Source organism: Panthera pardus, unplaced genomic scaffold (genome assembly GCF_024362965.1).
Source record: "Panthera pardus isolate Hobbes unplaced genomic scaffold, ASM2436296v1 HiC_scaffold_11, whole genome shotgun sequence".
In the NCBI taxonomy this organism is placed as follows: Eukaryota; Metazoa; Chordata; class Mammalia; order Carnivora; family Felidae; genus Panthera; species Panthera pardus.
In genome coordinates this window covers 98,447,028-98,473,784 of record NW_026526666.1, presented here as the reverse complement: position 1 = coordinate 98,473,784, position 26,757 = coordinate 98,447,028, and the positions used below count along the sequence as shown (strand labels likewise).

At 51.6% G+C, this 26,757-nt stretch overlaps 2 protein-coding genes across 3 annotated transcripts in view; one reads left to right on the top strand and one right to left on the bottom strand.

The window, feature by feature from the left end:
• MTOR (mechanistic target of rapamycin kinase) overlaps positions 1-4,163 on the bottom strand; it is a 132,877-nt gene extending 128,714 nt beyond the window's left edge. Inside the window, exons 1-4 of the mRNA XM_019461370.2 lie at positions 4,048-4,163; positions 1,908-2,085; positions 1,163-1,271; positions 228-460 (exon numbers count right to left, since the gene is read on the bottom strand). Of these exons, the coding sequence (XP_019316915.1) occupies positions 228-460; positions 1,163-1,271; positions 1,908-2,069 (504 nt within the window). The 5' untranslated portion in view covers positions 2,070-2,085; positions 4,048-4,163. The remainder of the gene's footprint in view (positions 1-227; positions 461-1,162; positions 1,272-1,907; positions 2,086-4,047) is intronic.
• A 3,855-nt stretch (positions 4,164-8,018) lies between these two features.
• UBIAD1 (UbiA prenyltransferase domain containing 1) lies at positions 8,019-18,236 on the top strand. 2 transcript variants are annotated; one of them, XM_019461375.2, is made up of 2 exons: positions 8,019-8,748; positions 15,782-18,236. In XM_019461375.2, exons 1-2 carry the CDS (start codon positions 8,223-8,225, stop codon positions 16,267-16,269), a joined length of 1,014 nt encoding a protein of 337 aa, XP_019316920.1. In that variant the 5' UTR covers positions 8,019-8,222; the 3' UTR covers positions 16,270-18,236. The 2 variants fall into 2 exon arrangements, with proteins under 2 accessions (XP_019316920.1, XP_053754951.1); XM_053898976.1 differs by lacking the exon at positions 15,782-18,236 and adding an exon at positions 13,378-14,713.
• Positions 18,237-26,757: the final 8,521 nt, after the last annotated feature.

Sequence of the window (26,757 nt, the reverse complement as noted above, 5' to 3'; positions counted from 1 at the left end):
AACAGAAGAGAACTTTCAAGTTTCCTCTTTGGGTACGCAGCTTGGGGCAAAAAGAGAAAGGGATTCAGGACAGAACCGAAGGCCCCTCTTCTTTAAGAAGCACAGTGCCTCTGCCTGGAGCGTCCCCTCACCGCCTGCCTTTCAGGGACCCGAACACGTGGTGCGGAGGACCCCGACAGGGCCCCCTTGCTCCCCGGCCAGCTGCATCCCTCCCCGCGGGCACTCACGGCTGCGTGTCTCCGGCCCTCGTTGCGGTCAGCGCCCAGCCACTCCAAGGCTCGCTTCACCTCGAACTCCACATACTCAGCTGTAAAAGTGTCGCCTGCCATGGCAAGGCGGCCAATGGCCTTGGATGCCATCTCCATGACAACTGGGTCATTAGAGGGGAGGAGGTTCCGAAGATAGTTAGCAAATCTGCCGATACGGGTGGCATTCCCGCCTTCCACTCCTATGAGGCTGGCTGGGAAAGACAGGAGGACAAAAAGTGAGGATGGGCACGTCCGGTCCCGGAGAGCGCGCGGCCCTGACAGGAAGGCTGGCGCGTGACCCCTTCCTTCTGCTTTGAGTACCAAGCGCAACTTCCAGGTGGGAAGGATGCAGACAATATTTTCATTTTAAGCAGCAGGTTTGACGTCTGCGTCAGAACTACTTACATAAAGCAAAACAACCTTGTTTTAGGACACGTAATTTGTTTTCCCAAGAAGAAAAGGAGTAAAACAGAGAATGAGTAATAATGCACCAGACCGGTCCCTGGGATGTGAAAATGACATGCTTTGTATCACTGTACCCCAACTTCGCCTTTCCATTTGTGAGCCCCGCTACGCCGAACTGCCCGACAGGGAAACCAGAGCCTGCCACGAGCCACACAGGGTGGGGGGAAGAAAGCTGGCTTGCAGTCTCGGCTCAGGCACCGGCTCAGGCATTACGAAAGTTGCGTAATGGCTCTGAGACTCTGTATCTGAAGACATCAGCTGTGCCACCATCCCAGGACCGTTGCTAAGATTACCACCTGAATAAGTACACTGAAAGCCACAGGGCTCCTCAAAATTTCGTGAAACGGGTAGGAACTCAGCATCTAGTAAGCAGCGGACGCAGGTGCAGTGGACAGAGGTGACCGCCCTTCATTCCCAGTTGTCCCCGTCACCAGAGGCCCTGCCCTTACCTATGGCCAAGATGCCACCTTTCCTTTCATTGGCATCCGAGCTGGAAACGAGTTCAAAAATGTGATGGTTCAGCTGATCATAGAAGCGAGTAGACTCCTCTTGACTCATCTGCGGAGGAAGATGTACTCAGAACAACTTCGAATGTCTCCCTGATGCTGGGGACTGGGGGTGGGGGGGGGGGTGGCTCCCAAAGGTCAGGACTGAGAGGTGGCCAGCAGATCTGGCTCACGCCGAAGAGGACAGAACTACTGCCCACGTTTATAGCTGTAAACTGTTGAGATGAACCCACAGCTCATGTGTATGTGGACCAAATGCCTGTTGAGTATCTATCCCATGGCAGGCGACATCCTGGGGTTACAAGGATGAGCAAGAGACACCGTCCAGACATCAAGCATGCTCTCTCTCTAGAAAGCCCCAGGCTACCAGCTCCTCAAACCCAGCCCGACCACGGTTATCAGATAGAAAGAACTGAAGGTCTGGAATATGGTGGGAAAACGGAACGGAACGGAACGGAAAGGAAAGGAAAGGAAAGGAAAGGAAAGGAAAGGAAAGGAAAGGAGGAAGGAAGCACAGCATAGGAAATGCCACAGAAATGTGCCACTACAAAGGAACCAGCGCACCCTACAGACAGGAAAAATTGGGTGCCTTTGTTTTCCAAATCCTCACTCAGCCTTCGGAAGGAATCGAAACCAGTGCCGGTGCATTCAGGCCCAACACTCCACAACAAAGCCCAGAAGCCCTGACCTCTCGAAGCTCCATGGTGACATAGTGCTGGAGCTCCTTGGCAGCTTTGGCCCTGGTCTCCTCATTCCGGCTCTTCAGGCCGCTGGCAAACTGCTGCAGGACGCTCACGTTGCTGGACGTGGTGGTGGCTGTGGTGGCGGTGGCAGGTCCGGTTCCCAGCATCTTGACCTGAGGTTCGTTGGAGAGAAACTTCCCTCAACATTTTGCATAACAAACTATGGTGTCATGAATATATTTATGGTGCCCGTTCCTCAACACGGATCTCCTCTCTGCCCGTTGTCGGGGGGCGGGAGGGGGGATCCTAAAAAGGTTGGGAGACCCCACTGAGGAATGTAGAGAAAGCCTTGATTCATTCCACAATGACTGGTGTTTAAAAGAGGCAGGGGTGGGGGGCGCCTGGGTGGCTCTGTCGGTTAAGCGTCCAATTCGTGACTTTAGCTTTGGGTCTTGATCTCGCGGGTTCAAGCCCCACATCGGGCTCTGTGCTGACAGTGTGGAGCCTGCTTGGGATTCTCTCCCTGCCTCAGAATAAATAAATAGACTTAAAAAAAAAAAAAAAAAAAAGAGGCAGTGTAGCAGACAGGGTTAAACTGTGGGCTCTGAAGCCAGACTATCTGGGTTCGAATCCAGTCCAAAATTATGTATTAAATTATGGATTAAGTGAGTTAATAAATGTTAAAAAGTGCTTCAGTCCCAGGCACACAGTGAGTTCTTAATAACCATTAGCTGTTATTACCATGACCAGCGCCAAAATCAAGAGTCAGATGCTTCTCTAACCGAGCCACCCGGTTGCCCCCATAAATGTAATTTTAAATCTCCTGGCAACCATATCAAAAAGACGCAAAAAGAAACAGATGAAATTAATACATTTCTTAAATCTAATAGATGCAAAATATCATTTCAACATGTTACCAACATAAAAATTACCGATATACTTTCCGTTCTCTTTTTGTACTGTGCATTTTCCACTCAGGGCAACCTCAACTTCAACTAGTCACATTTCAGATGCTCTAAGCCACCTGTGGCTGGTGGTTATGATATTGGACAGTGCAGTTCTCTTAAGTACCAGAACTTGGAATGTGAGCTAAAAGAGACTGATTCATTCCTGAGATCACTCATTCGTTCCTCAATTATATACTGTCCCTCCTCTCAGTTGAGCTTACAATCTAGAGGGAAATACAAATAATCAGGCAACCACCATAAAGTGGCCATAACAGGGCTCAGCCCAGACTGCTGCGGGAGGAACACATATACCGGTCCGAGGTATGTCCACATTATATTAGAACACCAATTTTTCCAAAATTCTTATTTTTGAAATTATCTGTGAGATGCAGAGAAAAAAAAAATTAGGGAATAATTCGTTTTGTAAGGCTTTTAAGTACTTCAATGCCAAGACAAAGGCTGCAGAAGTAAATGTCATCCTTCAGGGGAGAGGAAACCCAAGGATCCCTGATGAGAAAACTGGGAAGGGGTGTGTGTCCCGCCTCTGCGATGAGGGGGAGGGAGGCTGGCAAGGAATTCTCATTCTCAGGAAGAAACCAGAGTATCTTCACAGGGTCTAAGGCCCACAGGCCCATCTGCTCCAGGCAGAATTCAACTAAAATACTTGTAAGTCCAGTATCCTAAGAGTCTTGGTGACGGCTGGCAGAAGTTAAAGTTGGGGTGGCTGAAACTGGAGATGGGGGTGGGGAGGGCAGAGAGGATGAAACCCCAGGATGGAACCCAGCTCAGTTCTGGGGACTGGGTCCTTGAGAGGTCCCCAGGGTGCAGTGCAAGGGGCACACACGGACGTTGCTCCTCTCTGAGGACAACCTGTAGGTGGCTCGGAAGATGGGGTGACTGCGGGGCATGGAGACCCAAAGGCGCCCGGCGGTACCGGAGCTGATGGGCCGCCCTTCGCCGCGCCAGGGACACACGGCAGGCTGAGGGGTCCGGGGGTCTCCTGGGGGTCCGGAAGGAGGTGGGTGCTGCCTCGCCGGGTGGGGGTCAAGGGCTCAGACGGCGCCCAAGTCCGTAGGGACCTCACGGACCAGACGGACGACTTCCCGGCACCCCCCCTCCCCCCCAACGGACCAGGCTGACCCTGGGTCTGGAGATTCCTCCACCTTAGAGGGGTCGGTGCCAGGCCCCAGACTCACCGCGCGGCTTCGGCCAAGGCCTCGGCTGCCGCCACCTGTGCGGGTACCGCCGCTTCAGGCCCCCGGCCCCACCACCCGCCTTCCCCGCTGTCCTCTAAGCCGGGCGGGAGGGAGGGCGGACTCCTAGAGCTGAGGACCAATCGCCAGGCGCAAGGAGAAGATGGACTGGAAGGCAGACCAATAGAAATGAGGGAGAAGTGAGGCCTGGGACCCGGCTTCTCTAGGGGGCGGGGACTGTTCAAATAGACAAACCACGCGGCCAGTGGCAGACGAAAGGAGGCTTGAAAGAGGACTGCGTCCACTTGGGAGAACCAATCGCTCGTGAGTTGATTTCTGCCACTTCCACGCGCACATCCGGTGCATCGCTACTATTATTCCCCGCTGCATCGACACTGTGGCCGTCCGGATCCTGGTGTGTGGGTACCGCTGTAACCAGGGTGTGAGCGACGTGGTGCCCTGTCTTTAAGAGAGCAAAGATGTAGAACTTTGGGACCAGCGCTAATTATGCACCCGTGATTTCTCTTCTTTGAAATGCAGTGTGCGTTTAAAAGTGTTTTTCGTGAGAATTTCCCAGTTTTCCAAAATTACCTAGCTCACAAGATCATTCCCATAACCAAGTTTTAACTGAATGACCTACTCCTAAATAAATACTTTTAAAGCAACATCACTTAAAAACATCCAGGGGCTCCTGGGTAGTTCAGGGGGTGGAGCCTGTGACTCTTGATCTAGGATCCTGAGTTCAAGCCCCACCTTGGATGTGGAGCTTACCTTTCAAAATTAAAATAATTAGTTAAAATAAAAACATCTTTTCAAACAATCAATGGCAAAAATGGCATTTGACGGCATTGGGCTCCTCGCTGACAGTGCGGAACCTGCTTGGGATTCTCTCTTTCTCTGCCCCCTCCCTGCTTGTGTAGGTGCGCTCTCTCTCTCTCTCTCTCAAAATAAACATTTTTAAAAATACAAGCTGTACAACAATAGAAGTATAATATAACCCCTTATAAAGCATTTATATATTTCTTGTGTGTCTATTCAGGGCGGGGGTGGGGGAGGGATATGCAACTAAGATGCAATGAAATACGGAGAGGGCATATTTTTTCCTTTATCCATTACCATCAATTACTTGTGTAATAAAAAGAAGTGTCTAAAATACCATATGACCTCACTCATTTGTGGAATTTAAGAAGCAAAACAGATAAACATATGGAAAGAAGGAGAGAGAGAGAGGGAAACAAATCATAAGAGACTCTTTAGGATAGAGAACAAACCGAGGGTTGATGGAGGAAGATGGATGGGGGATGGGCTAAATGGGTGATGGGTAGTAAGGAGGACACTTGCAATGAGCCTTGGGTGTTGTATGCTAAGTGATAATCACTAAATTCTACTCCTGAAAACAATATATGATATGGTAACTAACTAGAATTTAGATAAAAATTTGAAAGGAAAGAAAGAAGTGCCCATTGTAGATATTTAAGTTTCCGGAAGTTCTGAAATGCCAAATTAAAGAGGTTTGGCAATATTCTGTGGCTAATAAAACGCGTTGGCAGATTCTCTTTTTATACGTACTCTTATTTTCCCTTTTTGTTACTATCTGTACTGTTCTGCACTTTTAACAATTTTAGTAGATCTTGGAGATGTTTCTTAGTTTATAGAAAGCTCCCTTGTTCTTTTGTTATTATATAGGTACATAGTATTTCATCACATGGATGTATGGTAATTTATTTTTCCAGTCCTCTGTTGATGGACACTTGTATTCTTGCTATTACTAATGATGCAGCAAAGAATGCTTTTGTACATAATATTTCCCCTGGAAGCTATAGCAAATAAATACCCAGAAATCAGATTACAGGGTCAGAGGGTAAATGCATGTATAATCGACAGACATTGTCATATTGTTCTCTATAAGGGAGGTACTAATTTTCATTTCCACCCGCAATATATGAGATTTTTGCCACGCTAAGTTGTGATAAGGCCCTGTTTTCTAATTAACAATCACATGGTTTTATAACAACAGTAAGCAATACATATGTAGATCTTTTCAGTTTACGAAGAGCTTTCTTATGTTAAAATGGTAAGTAATATTTATTGAGCACTTACAAAGTATCAGGCATTTTGCTAGACATGATAAAGTAGTGGTTAAAAGCAGCTTGGAGTCTAACTGAATCTGAAACTTTGCTCCAACATTGACTAGCTATACGACCAGGTACTTAACCTCTTTATACCTATTTATTTATCATAAAACCAAAGAGATTATAATGCACTTACCTCCGTAAGTAGTGTGGTGGGGTTAAATGCTAACATACGTAAAGTACCTAAAACCCTCTATGACGCATGTGAGCAGTCAATAAATTCTATCGCTGTTATTCTTGGACATTGAGGCATTCAACATTCTTGAACTGGGAGGCATGTTGTATATTGTTCAGACTTTACACGTGAGTAAACTGAGATAGAGAGGGATTAGGTTATAGAATTGGTAAACGATGGAGCCGGGGTTTTGATATATCTGCTTCTTCCTCTTGTCCAAGTTGGCACGAGAGGACACTTGGGTCTGGCCAGCATCACAGGTATGTGCTACATAGTAGAGATGTAAATATTTAACAACCAGCTAGCTGATAAGGTGGGGGTGGGGGGAGGGACATGTTGGTATGTTTGTATGTACAAGGGCTGGCTTTGGGGCTGTGTGAGGTTGTATTGCTCTTAATGAAACTCTTAATGCTTTTTGACCAAGGGGCTGCACATTTTTATTTTGCACTAGGCACCAAAATTATGGAGTCTGTCCCGCGTCCATACATGCTACGTGCATATTATAACTGTCACCAATATAAAGGATGTATCTAGCACATAACTTCTAAGTACTAATAAAATACACAATGCTTTTCATTGCAAATTCCGTATGGCCAATTGATTCTAACAGGATGCGTCTTTTGGATATCCTAGAGCCTCCCAAGCTGGGAGAGATGAGTGGTAGCCCGTCATTATATCATATTTCCACAATGCGATAGACAACAGACAAAAGAAACAAATGGTAACATGGAGTGAGATAATTGGGAAGTAATGAGTTTTGTTAACTTTGTTTTAAATATAATATATCTAATTGTAAGTTGGTACAATTTAATTTTTAATAATGGCTGTGCTTAATGATGGGCTCAGAAAATTCCTGAAAATTTAACTGTTGGCTCCCTCCAACCAGAATGAGCTACAGCTATGGCCCATAAGCTTCCAGAAGGCGGGCAATGAAGAGCCAAAGCTGGCCACGAGACAGAGTGGGGAGGAAGACGGTTATTTGCATGAATAAGTGAGTAACCTAGAGTATGGATAAAAAGGCAGGCAGGACAGTACATGGCAAATGGTAATTGTTCACAATAAAAAGCGGGAATTATTGCCGTGGTGATTATTACTAGAGCTAATAATTTCTTAGACATCATTTCCCATTTCAGAGCTTCGTTTCCCATTTAAAAAGTGGGAGGTAATTCTACCTGTTTCATTGCCCTCAATGCCCTCCCTGATTTTTGTCCATTTTGTTCACTGCTGCCTAGCATAGTAAGTGCTCAATAAATACTTGTTGAATGAAAAAAATGAGTGAGTCCTATTTTGGTGAATGGAAGCTCTAGGTAAGTCGTAAAGCGACACGCGGTCGAGGTCGTTCCTGTGATGCTGAGGCTGTTTCCTGCGAGTCTGGGGGTAGCTGAGGGCCTCGGACCCCCGGCGGGAGAGGGGCTCGGCCGCGGGGTCGCCGCTCCGCCCCAGCCCGCCAGGCTCCGCCCCGGCCCGCCAGGCCCCGCCCCCGGCCCCGCCCCGGCCCCGGCCCCGCCAGCACCGGCCCGGCCCGCGCGGTCTGTCCCTGTTTCCGGGCGGGCCTTCGGAGGCTGGCGCACAAGATGGCGGCTCCAGTATCCTAAGGCGCGTGGCCGCAGTTCGGCCTTGGGCTCTAGCCGCGGACTGAGGTCCAGAGACAGGTTTCGCCCAGGTGACAGGAGGTCGGGGCGGTGCCGTCGGGCCTCGTGGGCTGCCTGGTCGGCTCGGTGCTGCCCCCGGGGCCCGCCGCCTCCCCAGCCTTGCCCCGGGGCGGAATCGAAGGAAGGTCAGGTCCGGCCGCCCCGCCCCTCTTCGCCGCTGAGCGGTAGCTGTGCCGTGGGTGGCTCACTATTAACTTTGACTTCAGCCACGTGCAGCTTCCATGGCGGCCTCTCACGTTCCGGGGGAGATTAACATACAGGCGGGAGAGACGGCCAAGGTCGGGGACAGGGACCTGCTGGGGAACGACTGTCCGGAGCAGGACAGGCTTCCCCAACGCTCCTGGAGGCAGAAATGCGCCTCCTACGTGCTGGCCCTGCGGCCGTGGAGCTTCAGTGCCTCACTCACCCCGGTGGCCTTGGGCAGTGCCCTGGCCTACAGATCCCAGGGCGTCCTGGATCCCAGGCTGCTGGTGGGTTGTGCCGTGGCCGTCCTTGCCGTGCACGGGGCTGGCAATTTGGTCAACACTTACTATGACTTTTCCAAGGGCATTGACCACAAAAAGAGTGATGACCGGACCCTGGTGGACCGAATCTTGGAGCCCCAGGATGTTGTCCGGTTTGGAGTCTTCCTCTACACTTTGGGCTGTGTCTGTGCCGCTTGTCTCTACTACCTGTCCCCTCTGAAACTGGAGCACTTGGCTCTCATCTACTTTGGAGGCCTGTCTGGCTCCTTTCTCTACACGGGAGGTAAGAATTGGCCTGTTTTCCCGGCTGCATGTACGGGAAACTGCTGGTTTGCATCGGAGTTTCAGGGCTGGAGAAGAGGTTCCAAAGGTTCTTCTCTGGGTTAGGCCATTTAGGTGAAACCTGTAACGTGTAGGTCATGTGGACTTTTTGAAAACAGTAGTGACTTGAGAAGATCCCAGCTTGGCTTATGGACGGTAGGAATCACAGAATCACGTGTATGTAAATTTTTCTATTTGGTTTTCTTTTGATGGTCGTATCTTAGGATGCCACGGTTTCAAATTTTAGAGGAATTAAGTTTGAAGAACTCGGAATTATACAGCTAATTACTGGCAGCTGGTTTGCCGTGTGACTCCTTGCAACAGGCTGATTAAGGTAGTGACGGGCAGGTGGTCAAGTCCTACGTATTGAGCGCCTATTATGTGCCAAGCACTGTTCTGTGTGAACCCGGGAGTCGCAGATCCCTGCCCTTGTGGAAGTTATTTCATAGACCTTGAGGAGACCTGGAAAATAAAAATAATAAATTATATTTAGGATGACCAACGTCCTGGTTTGCTCAGGACTTGAGGTGGTTCCCAAGATGCTGGACTTTTGGTGTTGAAATCGGGAAAGTTCCAGGTAAGCCCCGATGAGTTGGTACCCTGGTCATCGTATATGAAAATATTATTAGTGCTATGGGGAAAATATAAGTAGGGCAAGGAAGGAGGGCATAGCTGACTGTTTGAAGTAGTTTGATCAGGGTAGGCCTCATCAAAAAGGTACTGTGAGCACAGATAGAAGGAAGTTGGCTAAGCATGTATCTAGAGGAAGGATGTTTCAAATCTTGGAATAGCAGTTACCAAAGGCCTTAAGGCAGGAGTGTGCTTAAAAGTTTAAGGAACCGCAAGAGTCCAATATTGAGTGAGGGAGTGAGTAAAAAGGTAAAACCAGAGAGAAGTATGTTTGGGGAGGCAGAGAAGCACAGAGATTATGGAGATCTTCATGTTTTAAAAGAATCAGTCTGGGTGCGGTATTGAGAACGGGTAAAGGTGAGTGGGCAAGGACGGAAGCCAAAAGGTGAGGCTGTTCGGCAATCCAGGCAAGAGAGGTTTGGTGGCCTGGATCAGGGTGGTAGTAGAGAAGGGAGGACGTAGTCAGATTCTGAATATATTTGGGTATATTTGGAAGGTGAACAGGGTTTGCTGATGGATGAGATACAAGCACGGGAGAGAGACAGGGGAATTCAACATAACTCAGAGGTTTGGCCCTGAGCACTTGAAATGATGGACTTGATGTCAAGGGAGCTAGAGAAGGACGAAGACAGGTTTGGGGGGGAGAAAACTGGGAGACTGGCTTGGGACATCTTAATGTATTAGATCTCCTAGTGGAGATGTCAGATGGCTGGCTGGATGTCAGCACCTGAGTTCCAAGGAGAAGCCTAAGCTGCAGATGCAGATATTTGGGAGTCTCTGGCACAGGGATAAAGTTGTGTGACTGGATGAGATCACCAGAGGAAAGAGTGGTGATAGAGACCCATGGAGACCAGGACTGCGACCTGGGGCACTCTGATGTGAAGAGGGGGAGAGAAGAAGGAAGGGGTGGGGGAGAGTGTGACAGAGCAGCCAGCTGCGAACAGCTCTGTGAAGGAAATCAGTAGGGTGCTGTGGTAGAACGCACATGGGGCGGTGGTGAAGAGGCCCTTGAAGGATGAGGAGCAAGCTACAGGGCAGAGTAACTGGGTCTGATTTGGGAGCGAGTCCTTCAGGGCTGGAGGAGTAGCGCAGGCCAATGCCCTGGGGTCAGGGAGAGCTCAGCGTGCTTTAGGATCCATGAAAGGCCAGTGTGATTGAGAGGGAGAGCGAGGTACTGTTGGGGAGGCCACTCAGGGCTGGATCATTCTGGTCTCACAGGGCCTCTGGCTCCCCTGCTAGTTAGTTGTTCCTTACTCCCAGCCTCCAGCTTCAGTCCTTGGACCCCTTTCCTCTAACTCCATCCACTCTCCGGCTGCTTTTAGCCAGTCTCATGGCTTCATATGCCATCTGTTAACCTGGTGACTCTCAAAGGTGTTCCTCTGTTCCAGATTTCTCCACTCAACCTAACTTCTCCCTCAGTAGCTTCTCCCCAAGATCTCACAGGCATCTCAAGCCCGTTGTGTCTGAAACCAAAGCCCTGATCGCCGCTAAGAATCCTGTCCTACTCCCCACCTCTCCCCATCTCATTCCGTGGCAGCTTCCTCCTTCCAGTTCTTCAGGCTAAAAGTCATGGGCATCATCCTTGGCCCTTCCTTCTCCCATCCAGTCCATCAGCAAATCCTGTTGACTCCACTTTCAAAATGCATTTGGGATCTGGCTGCGTCCCACCACCTCCGGCCACCGCTGTCGTCTCCTCAAAAATGGCAGCAGGTTCTTTATCGATATGCCTTTCAGGGTGCTCCCAAATCAGAGCTGGAGTAGTCCTGTGAAAACATAAGGCAGCTACATCAGTCCTCTGCTCAGAATTTTCTAATGGCTCCCATCTTGTTCAGAGGAAAGGCCGGGGTCCTCACAGTGACCCCCAGGACAGTGCATTATCTGTTCACCCTCTCCCCTCCCTCCAGCTCTCTGACCTGCCCCCTTCTTTCTTCCTGCTCATCATGCTCTAGCCACACTGTCCTCTTGGCTCTTTCTGGTACAGGCAGGACGTGCTATACCTTTGTAGATGCTTTTCCTTGGCTTGGAACCCCCTTACTCCTTCTGGCTGCTGGATTCGCTTTCTGACCTCCACCCATTTGCTCACATGTCTGCTGTTTTGTGAGGCTTTACTTTCTACCCTGTTTAAAATTACAATACAACGTTTTTGCAGCAGATAAAAATAAAATACAGTAAAGTAAAATAAAAGTGCCTGCACACACACACACACACACACACACCCTGTGTTTTCCCCCAAAGTACCTTTCCTATTTTCTATTTTCCTTCACAGCACATACTACTCCTTTTTACAAATTTTTATTTTTTTTTATTTTAGAGAGCATGAGCAGGGGAGGGGACAGAGAGAGAGAGAGAGAGAGAGGGAGAGAATCTTAAGCAGTCTCCACACTCAGTGCAGAGCCCAGAGTAGGGCTCGATCCCACGACCCTGGGATCGCGACCTGAGCTGAAATCAAGAGTCAGACGCTCAACCGACTGAGCCACCTAGACGCCCCACAGTTCATACTACTTCTAACATAACAGACTTTGTTAATTGTCTTCCCCTTAAAACTGTAAGCTCCCTGGGATTAGGGATTTGGATCTCTGTTCTTTCTGAACGCGTGGCGCCCAGAACACTGCCTGGCATATACTCTCAGTACTTAATATCCATTGAATGAACAAATGGGGAAACACTGAAAAGTATTGAGCATATTATGTAATGATATGATTTATATATTTTTTTAAAAACCATTGACGTTTATTGATATAATTTGCTTACTGTGAAATGCACAGATCTTAAGTGTTACCGTTTGATGAATTTCGACAAATGCAGGCAGTTGTATAACCCACACCCTGTCATGATACAGAACATTTCCATGACTCAAAAACTTACTTCTCTGTCAATTTCCACTCTCCCCAACCCTATCCAGAGGCCATCGCTATTTGATTTCTTTCACATAGATTGTTTTGCCTGGTCTGGAACCTTATATAAGTGGAATCACTCAGTATGAATCCTTGTGCCTGGTGTCTTTGCTCAGCGTGGTGGTCTTGAGTAGTTCCTTTTTAAATGCTGAGTAGTATCCATTGTGTGGACATACCACAATTTGTTTATCCTTTCTCCTGTTCAGAGACATTTGGATTGTGTCCCTATTTTGGCTTTTATGCCTGAGCATTCATGTTTAAGCCTTCCTGTGAATATATGTTTTCATTTTTCTTGGATGAATGCCTAGGAATGGAATTGCTGGGGTCATAGGGTAGATGAATGTTGAACTTTATGGGAAGCTGCCAAAGCATTTTCTTTTTTTTTTTTTTAAGTAGGCTTTATGCCCGCTGGGGAGCCCGACGTGGAGCTTGAACTCATGACCACCCACCCCCACCCCCATCCCCACCCCCACCCCCACCCCGAGATGAAGACCTGAGCCTCATGAGATCTAGAGTCGGGACGCTTAACCGACTGAGCCACCCAGGCGCCCTGCCAGAGCGTTTTCTAAAGTGGTTGTACTATTACATTCCCACTGGCAATGTTTAAGAGTTCCGTTTACTCCACGTCCTTGCCAACATTTTGATTTATGTTCTAACAAATTCATTCTGGCCGCTGTGTGGAGAACTTATGCAGTCTTTCACTGTGTTGGCTCATTTGGAAAATGGTGGTGGGAAGTTCCGAGGTGGGCCGCATTCTGAAGCAGGTGGAGCGCGTGAGCCCTGGGCCATACGTCCGCCCCGACTCTTAGGAAGCAGCTTTCTCCCCAAGGGCTCTATCGTTTTCTTGCGTCACATAACCTCAAGAAGGCTACCAGACCTTTCTCGGCTCTCGAGTGGGTTTGTGGTTGGTTTTCGTGTGGGACCTGTTCAAGGTGGGGGCCTATCTTTGCAGGCCCAGGTTTCATTCCACGTTGCTCACCTCACTTTTGCCAGGTGACCCAAGGGGATGTTCTTGGGTAATCTAGCCAGCTGTCAAGGCTGTGGAGCTGTTGTGTTTTCTTCCGTAGCTACAGCCCTGACATCCACCCGGAGAGCTGGGCATGTAAGCAAAAGAAGAGTGGGCAGCTGGTGGAGAAGCATGCCGGGCCCCTGCTGGGAGCCTTCCTGCCTGGCATCTTCCTTGGGCAGAGGTTGTTCCCTCAACAGAATCTGTGAGATTCTGCAGGAGACATTGATTGGCTAACTTAGTACAGGAACCAGTTGCTCTGCTTGAGAGAACCTCCTCCCGGAGGGCATGTCCTCAGAGGACTTCCCACAACACTGCTTGGGGAGTGCGGAATTCGTTTGCTGCATGTTGGCGGGTACCGGGGGCCACGGCTATGACAACACTTCCCTGGGGACGCTTCAGTCTAAAGAACTGAGGGTGGTCATTTAGCACCAAAGCACCCCAACTAAATGGAGGCGTTAGCTAATACTGTGGTGGCAGTCATCTTGCGATATATGAACGTAGGAAGTCTACACGTCGTAGACCTTACACTTACGCTGTGTTCTAGGCCAGTTTTCTCTCAAGAAAGCTGGAAGAGAAACAACCGCAAAGAAGCCCAGCTACCAGTGTGAAGGTGATCTTGGGCTGAACCCATTCTTTGGCTGCCCTGGCCTTAGGTCATCTGCAGACCACCGTCCCTTATCGTTTTCGGCTGGTTAAAATGCAGTTGATGACCCAGTACTTTTCTTTGTCTCCTGATCCTGAGGCCGCTCGTTGGAAGCTTGGTCAGATCGGGAGGTTTCCCAAGCTTCTGTGTGTGTGTGTGTGTGTGTGTGTGTGTGTGTGTGTGTGTACCACACCCACCCACTCCATGCTGCCTCCCTCTGAGTGGGTCATTTTCCTTAACCTCAGCCCCAGCTCCAGGTGCTTGTTACTGTAGCTCTGTGTTCAGTTCAGCCTTTGTGCCCACGGTGGGGAGCGAGCTGTGAACAAGCCAGACACCAGGCCCTGCCCCTCATGGAACTTCTGGTTTGAGGGGAGGATGCAGACTGAGTAATTAGAACCACGATGAACTTTATGAAGAGGGAAATCTGGGGTGCCCTGGGAGCATATTGCAGGGGGACGGGCTGTGGCCTAGCGGGTGAGGAGGGGCTGTCTTGAGGAATGGTCTTTAAGGTCTTGAAGGGTGAGTAGGAGTCTGCCAGGCAAAGGTGGGGTGGCGTGCCTGAAGGCCTTGGGGAACCGACAGAAGTATGAGTGGAGGCGGAGGGGAGCTTAAGGTGAGGTGGGGAGGAGGGAGGTGGGGCCAGAGGTGTGCCGGTGAAGGATCCCGAGGACAGCTTGTGATAAGGGTTTTGAGGTGTATGTTGGAGGAAGGGCATGGTCAGATTATATATATTTTTAAATGTTTATTTATTTATTTATTTTGAGAGAGAGGAAGCAAGGGAGGGGCAGAGAGAGGGGGAGAGAGAGAGAGAGAGAGAGAGAGAGAGGGAGAGAATCCCAAGCAGGCTCTGCCCTGATAGCTCAGAGTTTGACCTCATGAACTGTGAATTTATGATCTGAGGTGAAATCAAGGGTCAGATGCTTAACCAACTGAGCCACCCAGGTGCCTCAGGTCAGTATTTTGGAAGGACCCCTCTGGCTGCCCGTGAAGATTAGATCTGGGGGTGGGGTGGGGTCATAAGCATGGCTGTCACCATGTTCCAGGCATAGGATGACCATGACTCCTCTTTGGAGATGGGAGTGAGGCCGGATGGATTGTGGCATCGCTGGAGAGAACTGGGCAGGTTCTGACGAAGTGGTTTAGACAGGATTTGAAGCGGGTTGGCAGTCCAGGAGGAGTTCACGGGGCGGGGGGAGGATTTAGTTTGACTAAATCCGTCGGGGAGGAGGAGTTGGAGGGGAGTTAGTTTGGACTTCATGGGAACCAGAGAAGGGAAGCAGCATGGGAGCCTCGTCTTAGCCATTTTACTCGTTATGTGGACGAAGGTTTCTTTATGTGGAGTTTGGGCACCGTCAGATTTCCCTGAGATTCGTTGCGGGTTTTCTAAACTAGAGGCTGTGGAAGAAGGAGGGAGAAAAGTAAGAGACTGGGATGGGCCTTCTGTGAGGTACTGACCGACAGACGCGATGTCTCGCACGGGCCGGCGAAGGGACAGAGAAACCAGAGTGGCCCGTGAGACCATTTAGATCCTCCGTGGGCTCCCCCGTTGAATCGCGTGTGGTGGGAGCCCGCTGCTGTTTGTTGTAGGACTTGCCGGGGGACAGTAGGAAGGACAGCGTGGGGACGACCCGAAGCCCAACTGGGTGCTAAGAGAGGAGTGTTCCCTGCCCCTCTGTGTCACTGGAGACGACCTCAGGTGGGCTCCAGAGGGCAGGGAGCTCGCCGACTGCCTGTGGTCTCTGTCTGAGAACTCCCTGCTCCCGGCCATCCGTTTCCAGCCCTGGATCTCACGCCTCCTCTCTGGGTCTTCTGGCCGTAGGAATCGGATTCAAGTACGTGGCCCTGGGAGACCTCGTCATCCTCATCACTTTCGGCCCGCTGGCCGTGATGTTCGCCTACGCCGTCCAGGTGGGGTCCCTGGCGGTCTTCCCCCTGGTCTACGCCATCCCCCTCGCCCTCAGCACCGAGGCCATTCTCCACTCCAACAACACCAGGGACATGGACTCCGACAGGGAGGCCGGCATCGTGACGCTCGCCATCCTCATCGGCCCCACCTTCTCCTACATGCTCTACAACACGCTGCTCTTCCTGCCCTACCTGATCTTCAGCATCCTGGCCACACGCTGCAGCATCAGCCTGGCCCTGCCCCTGCTCACCATTCCCATGGCCTTCTCCCTGGAGAGACAGTTCCGGAGCCAGGCTTTCAACAAACTGCCCCAGAGGACTGCCAAACTCAACCTCCTGCTGGGGCTCTTCTACGTCTTTGGCATCGTCCTGGCCCCAGCGGGCAGTCTGCCCAAACTCTGAGGGTCCCGGGAGCCCTCCCCACCCCCGTCCGTGCCCCCTCACCTTAGAGTGTGTTTGTCGAAGGCGGAGAATCACAGGAGGGAGGCTGATTTGGCAGTCAGGGGCCTAAGGAAGGCTTCGGAACTCCCACCTTTTTTCTAATTATTATGCTTTTAAAGATAAGGTTTGTTTTTGTATTATTCCGTTTGCCGGTGACTCTTGGAACCGCTCGTATCAGAAGGTGAACTGGAAGCATGGCCCTTGTTTTATTTATAATTTCCACTAGGGGGTGCTGTTGGGTCACTTTAAAGTGGATTCAAAGGCCCTAAGACTTTGTGAAGGAGCCACCAGGTTGGCCTCGGGTCCTGAAGAGCCCTTGTAACTGGGCTCCTCCTTGCTCCATTGACACGCAGCCAGCTTCCTCCCGGTATGCTGGTCTTGCAGGATGCGCTGGCGATCGGCGCTGGGCCCCGGGACACAGGAGCATCCGTCTCTTACCCTGAGCCCTTGCGTCCTAAAATACACTGCTTGAGAGAGAGTCCCTCGTTAGCGGTCCAGCGTGGCTCCCAGCTTTGTGCCTGCGTTGTGTGTCAGGCGCGTTTGTCCTTCGTCCCCCCTTTCACTTATTGCCACAGCTGAGTGTCCTGCAGCAAGATAGTCAAGCTGAGGGCTGAGAAAGGAAAAAAAAACAAACAAACAAAAACCCACCCTGGAGGCAGCTGAGAAAATCACTCTGCTTTTGGATAGAATTTGGTGGGGCAGCTGTTTTCCCTGTATAGAATCTACTGGAATGACTCCAGTCCTTTCAGTAGCTATTAGGAGCCCTGAAATTGTAGAGGCACCGTCCTTGCGGACTCCGTAAAGCCCACAAGGTCGCGTCTTCCCCCACCTATTGCCTTTCCTGATGCTCCCCTGTGCCCACCCCCCATCTCTGTCCGGTTCCCATTTGTGCGTCTCCTGTCCGTGCAGCCTGACTGTTTGGGTCGCAGCTTAGCAGCTGAGTTGAGGACAGTTGTCACTTTCCACAGAGCCCCAGGGAAATCAGCTCTTCCCTGAACAAATAAGCCGACAGACACGGTCCTGACCCTGTTCAGCTGGAATAAAGGCCCTGCCGGAGAAGGAACCGTGTCTTCGTCTTTGAAGACAGATGAGCAGCATTGACCCCGCTGCTCCCAAAGGCTTCAGTGGCCTTGTGCAGAGATCATTTGTGCCCAGAATGGGGGAATTCCAATGCTGCTTTTCACTTCATTGCCTGCAAAGTTTAATTTCTGGGCTACAGTTGCCCAGTTGCATTTGGTCCAAGACTGAAATAGATTGAGACCGTCATCATCATGCTTTTCCGTTGTGATTACAGCAGCCTTTCAGATAGGTGATTCAGGGGCCCGGCCTGCCAAAAATGACAAGAATTAGTTCTTCACCCTTAAAGGCAGGCTGAGTATGAGTTGGTTCCTTAAGATCGGTCAGTCTACTTGGGGAAAAAACATACTTGGAAATTGCAAACGTTCCTCCAAAGTTAAAGGTGGTTTGACTGCAGAGCTCCGGGATCCTCGAATGGTGGTTAGAGCCCAGTGACAAGAGAAGGAAGGACGGCCCTCCTCTCCTGCCATTCTTCCCAGCACCACTGTCGTTTTGACGCCAGGCTTGTGGCATTTTGGTGCTCCTAGGGGTCCTGCCTTCAAAGATAGGCTCTTGTGGCATCTTTTCAGTGCAGGCCATTCTCACACAGGGCTCACTCCGGTGGCCGCAGGACCAGAGCTCCCTGTATCCCCAGACCAGACCCACCTTTGCAAGCACACGTGTCGGGAGGTGACATCCGGCCTCTGCACTGCATCATGGTACAGATTTTAACGCGTATTTTTTTATATAAATGTTTCTAAAAGGCCGGATTTGGTGCCAGGTTTTCTATACAGGTCACCATAATTTGTATTACACCCCCTGATTCAATGAAGGTTTTCTTTAGACTTGTCAATAAAAACAATGTCTTATCAGTTGTCTCTGCTTTTCTCCTACTTCCTGTCTTGCTGTGAACTGATTCATGAATCTCAGGAGGACAGCGCAGGAACACCGGGCCATTCGGCGGGGGTGCGGGTGCGGCGCCTGGCCTCCGCCGACGAATCTGGATAGGGGTTTGGCCGGATTTGAGGGGCCTTTAGGAAAGACGGGAGGGACCGCTTAGAACCAGCCGGGCCAGGTCATCCTCACTTCCTCTGTCCTGTCCTGCATTCGTTTTCTGTTTCCTCGGTAGGGTCGCTGCGCTGATGGGTGGAGAACGTGTAGTTGATAGAGTACATTTGGGTTTCAGCTGGCATTTGGCAATGTGTCCCTAGGAACAGAGCAGAGATATGCAGACTGGATACCGGTCTAGTCAGAGGAATTTGTGGGAGACGGAACACACTGCGGGGAGAGAGCTGGCCGATGAGGGCGTCCTGTCAAGGGGCAAGGAGGCCTTTAGTAGCCCATGTGAGCCTGCCCTCTGCCCTCCACCCTCCAGCCGGCCGGATCCAACACCTGTCAGTGACTGGAATTAGCCTAAATCGCAGGCTTTTTTAAACCTTGGAGGAAGAGCTTAGAAAATGGCTGACCATTAGGATCCTCATAAATCGAAAGGCTGCTTTGATGGGTCAAAGGAGAAAATTCGCATGAATGAGTCTACTTGGGTCCCCAGATCAACTTGTGTGACATCAGAAGGGGGAGATCCGTGGCGCGGCAGCAGTAGATGTGGTGGGTGTGAATTTTATCAATGACCCTGGGATACAATATCCCGTGCCTTTATTTCTGTGAGTCAGATTTATTCTGCTTCCCAGAGGGATGGCTGGAAATTCAACCTCAGTCACCTGTTGGGCCCACTCCCATCCCTCTGGGATCACCCAGGACTCCTGGGTCTCGGGTGGGGGGAGGAGGAGGCCAGGGGTGTTGGCTGGGCGGGAAGCACCTGTTCGCTCCACAATCTAGTAAGTCCACCTCCCCTATTCAAAGCACTTCCTGCGTCTCCAGCCCTTGCAGGACCTTTGCACAAAATCCCAACCCGGGGACTCCATGCTGGCTTCTTCTGGAGTGGGGCAATGAAATACATCACATGTTATTAATCTTTCCGTTAGTCCTGTGTTCAAACCAACACACCAAAATCTGAGCCTGTTACCTGGCCCAAAGGTCAGTTTGAGTCAGTAATGAGTTCTGACTTCCGTCAAGGTTAATGTGATCCGAGGCAAATTAATAGGCGATTAGTGTCCAGAACAAGGAAAAGCGCAGGCCCTGCCATCCCTGTGTTGTTGGATTCTATATAGGGGGCTGGGTCCGTTTCTGAGCTCTTTTCCTTTCTTGTTTGTTTATTTTTATTCTTGATAGTCAATCTGGGGATGGGTCAAAAACATGCCATGGATAGCATACACTTGGATCTCAGCAAGGCATTTGGCAATATGGTATGAAATGAGAAATGGATGAAAATGCAGTCAGAGCAACTTTATTTCTGTGTGCACGTGCGCGTGTGTGTGCACGTGCGTGTGTGTTTTCACGCTGGTAACAGCTGCAGCAGAGATTTTATGTCCCCGGTATGGGAAGTGCATTTTGAAGATAATGATTAACAGACTGGATCTTGTCCCGAAAGCGATAGGCACACTGGCCAGGACACTTAGAATAATGTCGGCATGTCAAGGAGACTAACCAGAGGGATGTGTGTGTGTGTGTGTGTGTGTGTGTGTGTGTGACTTCAAAGGTCAAACCTAGGACCAATGGATAGAAGTTAACATGGCCCCAAGTTTAAGCTCTTAGGTCAGGAAGAACTTTCCAGCCATTAGAGAAATTGGCAGGTGGGATATTCAAAACATCACAGTAGTAGTGAGCTCCCTGTGACAGGAGGCATTCAAGTGAAGGATGGCTTGTCAGAAACATTGAAGCAAAGCGTTGGATGTCAGAGGGGTGGACAAGAAGACCTTAAGGGTCTCCCAATCCTGTGATAGAGTGGTTCTGTTTTTCTGGGATTTTCTCTCAAACCTGCTCCCAGGGGTTGGAAGGACAGAGGACAAGAAATATGTCACCACTTCCTCTCTGTGCTGTCAGATTGTTGTCTGTGTGCCTATTTTAGCAGGCACAGCTGTGATTAATGTTCCTCTTTTTAGAGACTATACACACACGCACACACATACGTGCGCGCGCACACACGCACACAAAGAGTTGATTTTGCCCTTGAAGTGGAGTGGATGACAGCTCTGTTCCTCCGAGCCTCGCAGACCACTCTGCTGCTAATGGACTGTCAGCCTCTTTCATTCCGGGCTCGACTGTGTGCCGGCTGGTGTAAAAGCGGCGCCTCTGGCAAGAACCTGGCACTTGGGTCTCAGCCAGTTGACATTTGTGATTTGCCCTTCTTCAAATCGGTACAGCCCTCCCACCGTGAGTAACTGAGCCAGGATGCCAAAGGGTGGTATAAACCAGGTCAGGTCCCCTGCCTGCGGAGGTGACAAGGGCTGAGCCCGGGCTCTTCAGGAGCGCCTGCAGGTGGTTCCTCAGTGGGGGAAAGGCTACAATTGCAAGGCACGGACCCCTTCAGTGCCCCCGACCCACTGGACACCCGGAGAGCCCTGGGAGGGTGTTGATCACACGATGTCAGTGACGTTTGGGGCAGAAAGGGAAGTTGGTCTGGGGGGGCACTGTGATGCTAATATATCCAGAGAGGCAGCCCTCTGTGCTGTGTGACTCAAGGGACACCCCAAGTCCACACCCCCACCCTCCTGCCATATCCTTGTCTCTCTGTCCCCCAGCCAGCCTCAGCATTATTGCCATTAGGGTCATGGTGGGTTTAACAGGGAAGCCCGGGGGCTGGCCCTGGTGCCTTTGGGGGCATGTCAACATGACTGCTGTCCGTCTCCCCCAGTAGGTGGCAGGACTGGTGCACAAGGACCTGTTTTACTTACCGTCTAAGGTAGCACTTCAGATCCAGCTCGCCTTCTTGGCACCCGGAAGCCTCGAAATGAATGTTTGCTGAGTGACTGAGTGAATGACAATAATAAAGCTATCACTTTATTAGGTGATAGCTAATTAGCTTTATTAGGTGTGTGTTAGGCATTGTTCTGAAAGCGAAAATACATTCTTTTAATGCTCAGGACAACCCCATGAATGGAGTATTAAGGTCTCTTTTTCAGAAGAGAGGACACTGAGCCTCAGGGACTTGATTCAATTCTCCCAGGGTCATCCAAGTAGTAAGTGAAGGAAGCACAATTCAAACCTTGGACTCTTTCAGGGCAAGGTCTGCCCCTCACGCCTGTCATGTGTGTCTTGTGTGGCCTTGTACACGGGGCTCAGCCAGTTGGTCTACTCTTGGCAGTGCTGGCGTCGAGGGAGCAGACAAGGCTGAAGGTGGGGGTGCCAGAGAAGGGCGCTTCAGAAGCATCAAAGAGGGACCAGCCTTCATAATTTCCCTGGCCTCGCCACTGCTCGTCGGTGCTGGAACCACTCCCAAGGGTGAGTGATGGGGCCGGCTGCAGGCCCACAGAGGTGGCCTGGGGCCCTGGCAGGTGGTTCCCATCATGGAGGGACCGCCACCTCCTGGCTGCGGGTGCCCCGGGGAGGGAGGCACACAGAGAGCCTGAGGCTGGCAGAAGAGACGAACTGTTGAAGGTTGAGGAGGTGCCATGGGCTGGGCACTGGCCTCTAAACTTCAAGGTGAGCACCTCCCTGCGTCCCCCACCCCTGCCCAGGCCCTCAGCCCTGCACCCTCCAACACCTCCAGGGGGCCAACTCTACAGGGACGGTAATTAAGCAGCTTGTCGAAACTGCTCTGGTCAGTCTCATTCCCCACAGTGACACGGGAAGGTCCGTTCAGGTTACATTTCTACTCCTGCGCCCACCAGCCTACGTTCATTTTCTCTGTTCCTTGCAGTCCCCACCCAGCCACTGACTCAGAGTGCCCACGTCAGGAACGTGGGTCACTCTGCTTCCCGAGAGTGTGGCTGGCTGCCAAGTGGAGGGGGGGTGGGGGAGACCGAAGGAGCCCCTCCCTACCTTCAGAGTGAGCAGCCCCCGGAGCTGATGGTCATACAGTGCTGGGGACACAGAAGACGCAGTGGGAGGAGGCTGAGTGAGGCGTGTCACCTAAAGAATAAACACTGGCCACCACGGTGCCCTGAGGGTAGAGAAGGGGGTGCTAGATGGAGCTAATCATCGAGGCTTCCAGGAAGGCTTCCGGGAAGAGGTGGCCATGAGGGTGATTATTTCCTTGGAAGCTGAGGTGCTGGTGGACCTCGGCTGGAGAAAGTCCCTTGACCACTGCCCGCGAGTTTGGGTGAAGCTTCATCAGCCTCTCACTGAGGCAGGTGTGCTAAGGGCCATGACACCACCACCAAGGTCAAAGCCAGAAGGATGAAAAACCCTGACACCTCCTTGCTGAGAAACAAACAGGAGGGGACGGTGGGGCATTTAATCAGCCAGGGCTGCCAATACCTAATCAAGATGAATGGGCTTGAGAGATGAAGCCCAGGAATAGCCCTGTGTTAGGAGATGGGAGACCGCACTAGGGCCCCTGGAAGGCCAGATTCCAGAGAGATGCCAATGGGGTTGGAGGTCACCACTGTCACCAACTGTCACCAACCAGGGCTTTCCGGTTGACGCTTCTCTGGCCGAGGACCTTTACTGAGCCTGCTCTGGGCCGGCTGTGTCTCAGGACTAATGATAAATGGGGTGCCCCCCTCCCTGCTCTTTAAGGACTCAGGTGAGCGAGTGGAGACAGCCTACGTAGATAAGTTATTCTCATGCTGTCGCAGGTGCCATAATAGGGGCCCAAAGGGTGTGGGGGGAATGAGGGTGGCAGAGATTTATTGCTCCAGACCCGGAACACCAGTTCACTGTTGACACGAACCTTTTTCGCTGGGGCTTCTGACCGCTGGTCTTCTCTGGCGCCACCTGTAGGCGGCTGCGGGGCAAGCCAGTCACTCACAATTAATTGAGCACCTACAAACTGTGTTACACCCTGGGCTAGGCTCTGGGGGATAGACCCAGTCCTATCCTCAGGAATTGCACAATCCCAGAGGAAAGACAGACAAACAGGCCCTCCTTGTATCACTCGTGGAGTCTGGCGGCACTGAGTTTAGTCAAGTCCAGGCTGTATCGCTTGCCTACCAGGCGGGCTCAGCCACGCTATGTAACCCCTTTAAGGGGGTCCTTTCCCCCAAATGTACCGTGGAGAGAGGTAACATCTCTCCTTGAGCTCCCATCAAAGTTCAACAAGGGAAGAACATCCAGGAAATATCTGAAGTCTGTTTTACCAGGGTCGCCATTAAATTACAAACATTTGCTCATGTGTAAGTGTGTGCGAATGTGTGTGTGCACTTGTGTACGTGGGGGGGGGGGATACCTGCCCTCTGCCCCCTCACCAACAGGGTAGTTATTATTCTGGGTATTCAGGAAGAACAGAAAATTAATGGAACCTGATGCAATGAGCGACACCTTGTAAAACAATCTCAATTACCAGATAACCAATCTCCGTGCAATTCCAGAGAGGATAAAAAGAGGCCACGGGGGCTGTGAGCAAATGAGAGCCCAGAACTGCGGGCAGAGGCAGGGAGATGGAACCGTCCGTTATCTTGCCAGCTCAGAACAGAGGTTAGGCACAGGGGCGGGCTGCTGTGCTGAGAAGGGACATTCTTTCTCCAAGAAGGGGCGAGGCGGGGACGGTGAAGAGAAAGATAACCGAGTTAGTCAAGTGGGGAAGCGGGCTGTGTAGTCTGTGCCCCCCGGGCCATCGGGTGGCTGCAGCTCAGCGTGCTTAGGCAGTGCTGGGACACCTGCTTCCCCAGGAGGGGCCGTCCCCCTGGAGAAGCCGGGCCCTGCCTTGGAACCTCCACTGGCTGCCTGGCGGACCGTTATATTATTCTCCAGCCCCTTCCCGGGCTCTGTGGGGAGGGTGTCCTCGCATTCACATCCTGGGGTCTGTCCCGAGATGGAGAAGTTGAAGGAGGGGGGGGGGTAACAGCAGACCGTTCACCCCGCCTGACCGTGGTCAGAGTGAGAGTCTCCCTCCTCTGAGTCCAGGAAGCTGGGTGGCATTCACCAAGGCCCTTCTCCATGCACCTCTCAGCCCGCCCTCCCCCCACAGCCCCGAGAGGTGTGGCCTCGGCTGGCTTCACAGGCTGAATGGTTCCGTGACTCGTTCAAGGTCACAAGGCCACGGAATGGCAGACCTGCCCTGGCGCTTCTCTGACTCTGAATGTGGCTCTCGTTTGGTTAAAAATCTCATTTTCAAAACTTTCGTGTGAAGGGGGGGGACAACACATGACGGTTTGTTTTTTTTTTTAATAAATCTCATTTTGAATTTAAATCTCTTTAAAAATGTTGAAAGAACCACAGCTGCCTGTCTGTCGTCTTCCCTCCCCTTCTCCTTCCTGCCTCTCCCCTCGCTTCCCTCCCCTCACCGGCTGCCCTGAGCTCCCCCTGCACATGCCGGCCACCCTGGGTGCGGGAGGAGAGATAGGAGAGGTAGGGTCAAGGGGCCTGGCAGAGGGAGGGGAGGGTCTCGGGGTTCCCACTGTTTGGCAAGGGGCTGGATGATTCTGTGGGTGGTGCTCTCTGACCCCAGAGATTATCTCAGCCATCCCTCCCATCTGGAGCAGATGCATGGCTCCCGCGAATTCGGGAGGCATCATCTTCACGCCAGACAATATCATCTAAGGAGACCCACACTGCAGGGTCTCACCAGCCTTGCTCTCCGCCCTTTTGCCGTCTGACCCGGGAGAGGCTCACATAATGTGTGTTCTCGCCTTTGAGAGTTGTGGCGACTCCACGGTGGAGTTAAAACAGTTCCGATTTTGTAGCTGAGGCAACCGAGGCTCCTGCGGCAAGATTAAGCACCTTACAGCCACCCGAGGTGGCAGAGCCAGTGGCCCAGCCAGGATTGGAAGGCAGGTCCTGTGACTCCGAGTCCAGTGCTCTCCCCAACCATGCCGCCAACCTCGACCCCAGCCTCTAGAAGGCAGGGGTGGCATTGGAGGATTGTGGCTTCCAGGTTGCTCCTGAAACACCCACGTCAGAGACAAAACGCAAGTAGAGAGGCAGGCCTGACCCTGCGGAGCGGCGGGGAGCGGCGATGGCTCCCCGGGTGGGGATAAAGCAAACAGGCGAGGAGCTGCTGATTGGGAGATAATCTCTGAGAAATGATCAAGTGCCAGTTGCTTCCGCAGCTGCAGGGCTGCATCTGGGCCCAGTGCTGACGTGAGCTCCACCCCCAGATCCGCATTGTCACTGCTTGTTGGAAAAACAGATGTTATTGTCCTCTGTTCCCATCCCTTTGTCCCTAATAGGCACTTAAGTGCAGGAGGGGGAACGGAGAAACGGGGACAGAATCTGCGTCTATTTCAGGCTCTTTCCGGAAGCTTGCACTTTGGTGGGACTTGCTGCTTGGGGTAGAATGGGTGCACGGAAGGACCTCCTCTCCCTGCCCTGAGTGCCCAGGGCTCGCAGGTGCTGAGGACTGGTTCTGGGAGGGGGTGACTCCATGTCTCCTAGGTGCCCTGCTTGGACTGGACCTTTGGCTGACGTTAGGCAAAGGGCCACCCCTGGCCTTCTGCCTTGACTCCCAGAATTTGGGAGGTTGGATAAGGTCAAGGGCTGATGGGATCAAGGTCTGGAGTCCTATTCTTATTTGGGATTCATTCGTTCGTTCGTTCATTCATCCATTCATCTGTTCACTCATTGACCTGCTGCTGAGCACATTTCTTCAGTTTAACCCAAGCTCTGACAGCAGCGTGCTGCTTTGCGGGTAAAAACTTCTCGTGGAAGAACAGGACATCCTCTTGCATCAGGTCACCGTGGCTCTGACTTAATGGGAGCTCAGAGGCTCTGCTGCACAGAAATTGCTCTGCAGCAACCTGCCCGGTGCCTTGAATCCCGCCATCAGTCAGTCTTCTGGATGAAGGCGTTGTATTTCCCAAAGGGCCCTGCCGAAACACAAGTGCATAACTGAGGAGGGCTCACAGAGGGGGAAAAAAAAGACCTGCCCGTCACCAGGGACGGAGAGACACAGAAGAAGAGAGATGTCCAGCCTCTGGGCTGCTGCCCTGGGAGGGCAGCCTGAGGGGCTGTGTGAGAAAATTAAGGACGCGGGGGAGCGGTTCCTAGAGGGATCGGGTCCTGCGTGTCACTGGCTGCCCAGCTCTGCTCAGACCCACGATGTAAGCCTAAAGAGTCTTACGCCAAAGTAAGTCTTACACTTACTGAAGAGTGAGGGGAAACTTTGTATGCTCTGCTGACCCTCAAACCTCAGAAGCTCAGAGATGGGGCCACGTCAGTGGGGTGGCAGGGGCAGAGACGGGTAGAGATGGACGCATGCCCCTACTGCCTTGCCTCTGGCCATCTCTGTTCTGTGCCCGTCTCCTCTCCCAGCTGGGGCCAGGGGCTGATTGCAGGTGAGCTCAGGCCCCCAGCCGGCCGCTTCCCTGGGCCATCCCGATGAGTTTGATGAAAGAAGAGAGAACGTCATCACTGATGGGGGTGCGGGACACCCTGTCCTGCCACACCCCCTTCACC

Coding starts and splice junctions, on each gene's coding strand:
- UBIAD1 (XM_019461375.2), top strand. CDS start 8,223: ATGGCGGCCTCTCACGTTCCGGGGGAGATTAACATACAGGCGGGAGAG. Junction 8,749..15,781: donor CTCCTTTCTCTACACGGGAG/GTAAGAATTGGC, acceptor TTCTGGCCGTAG/GAATCGGATTCAAGTACGTG.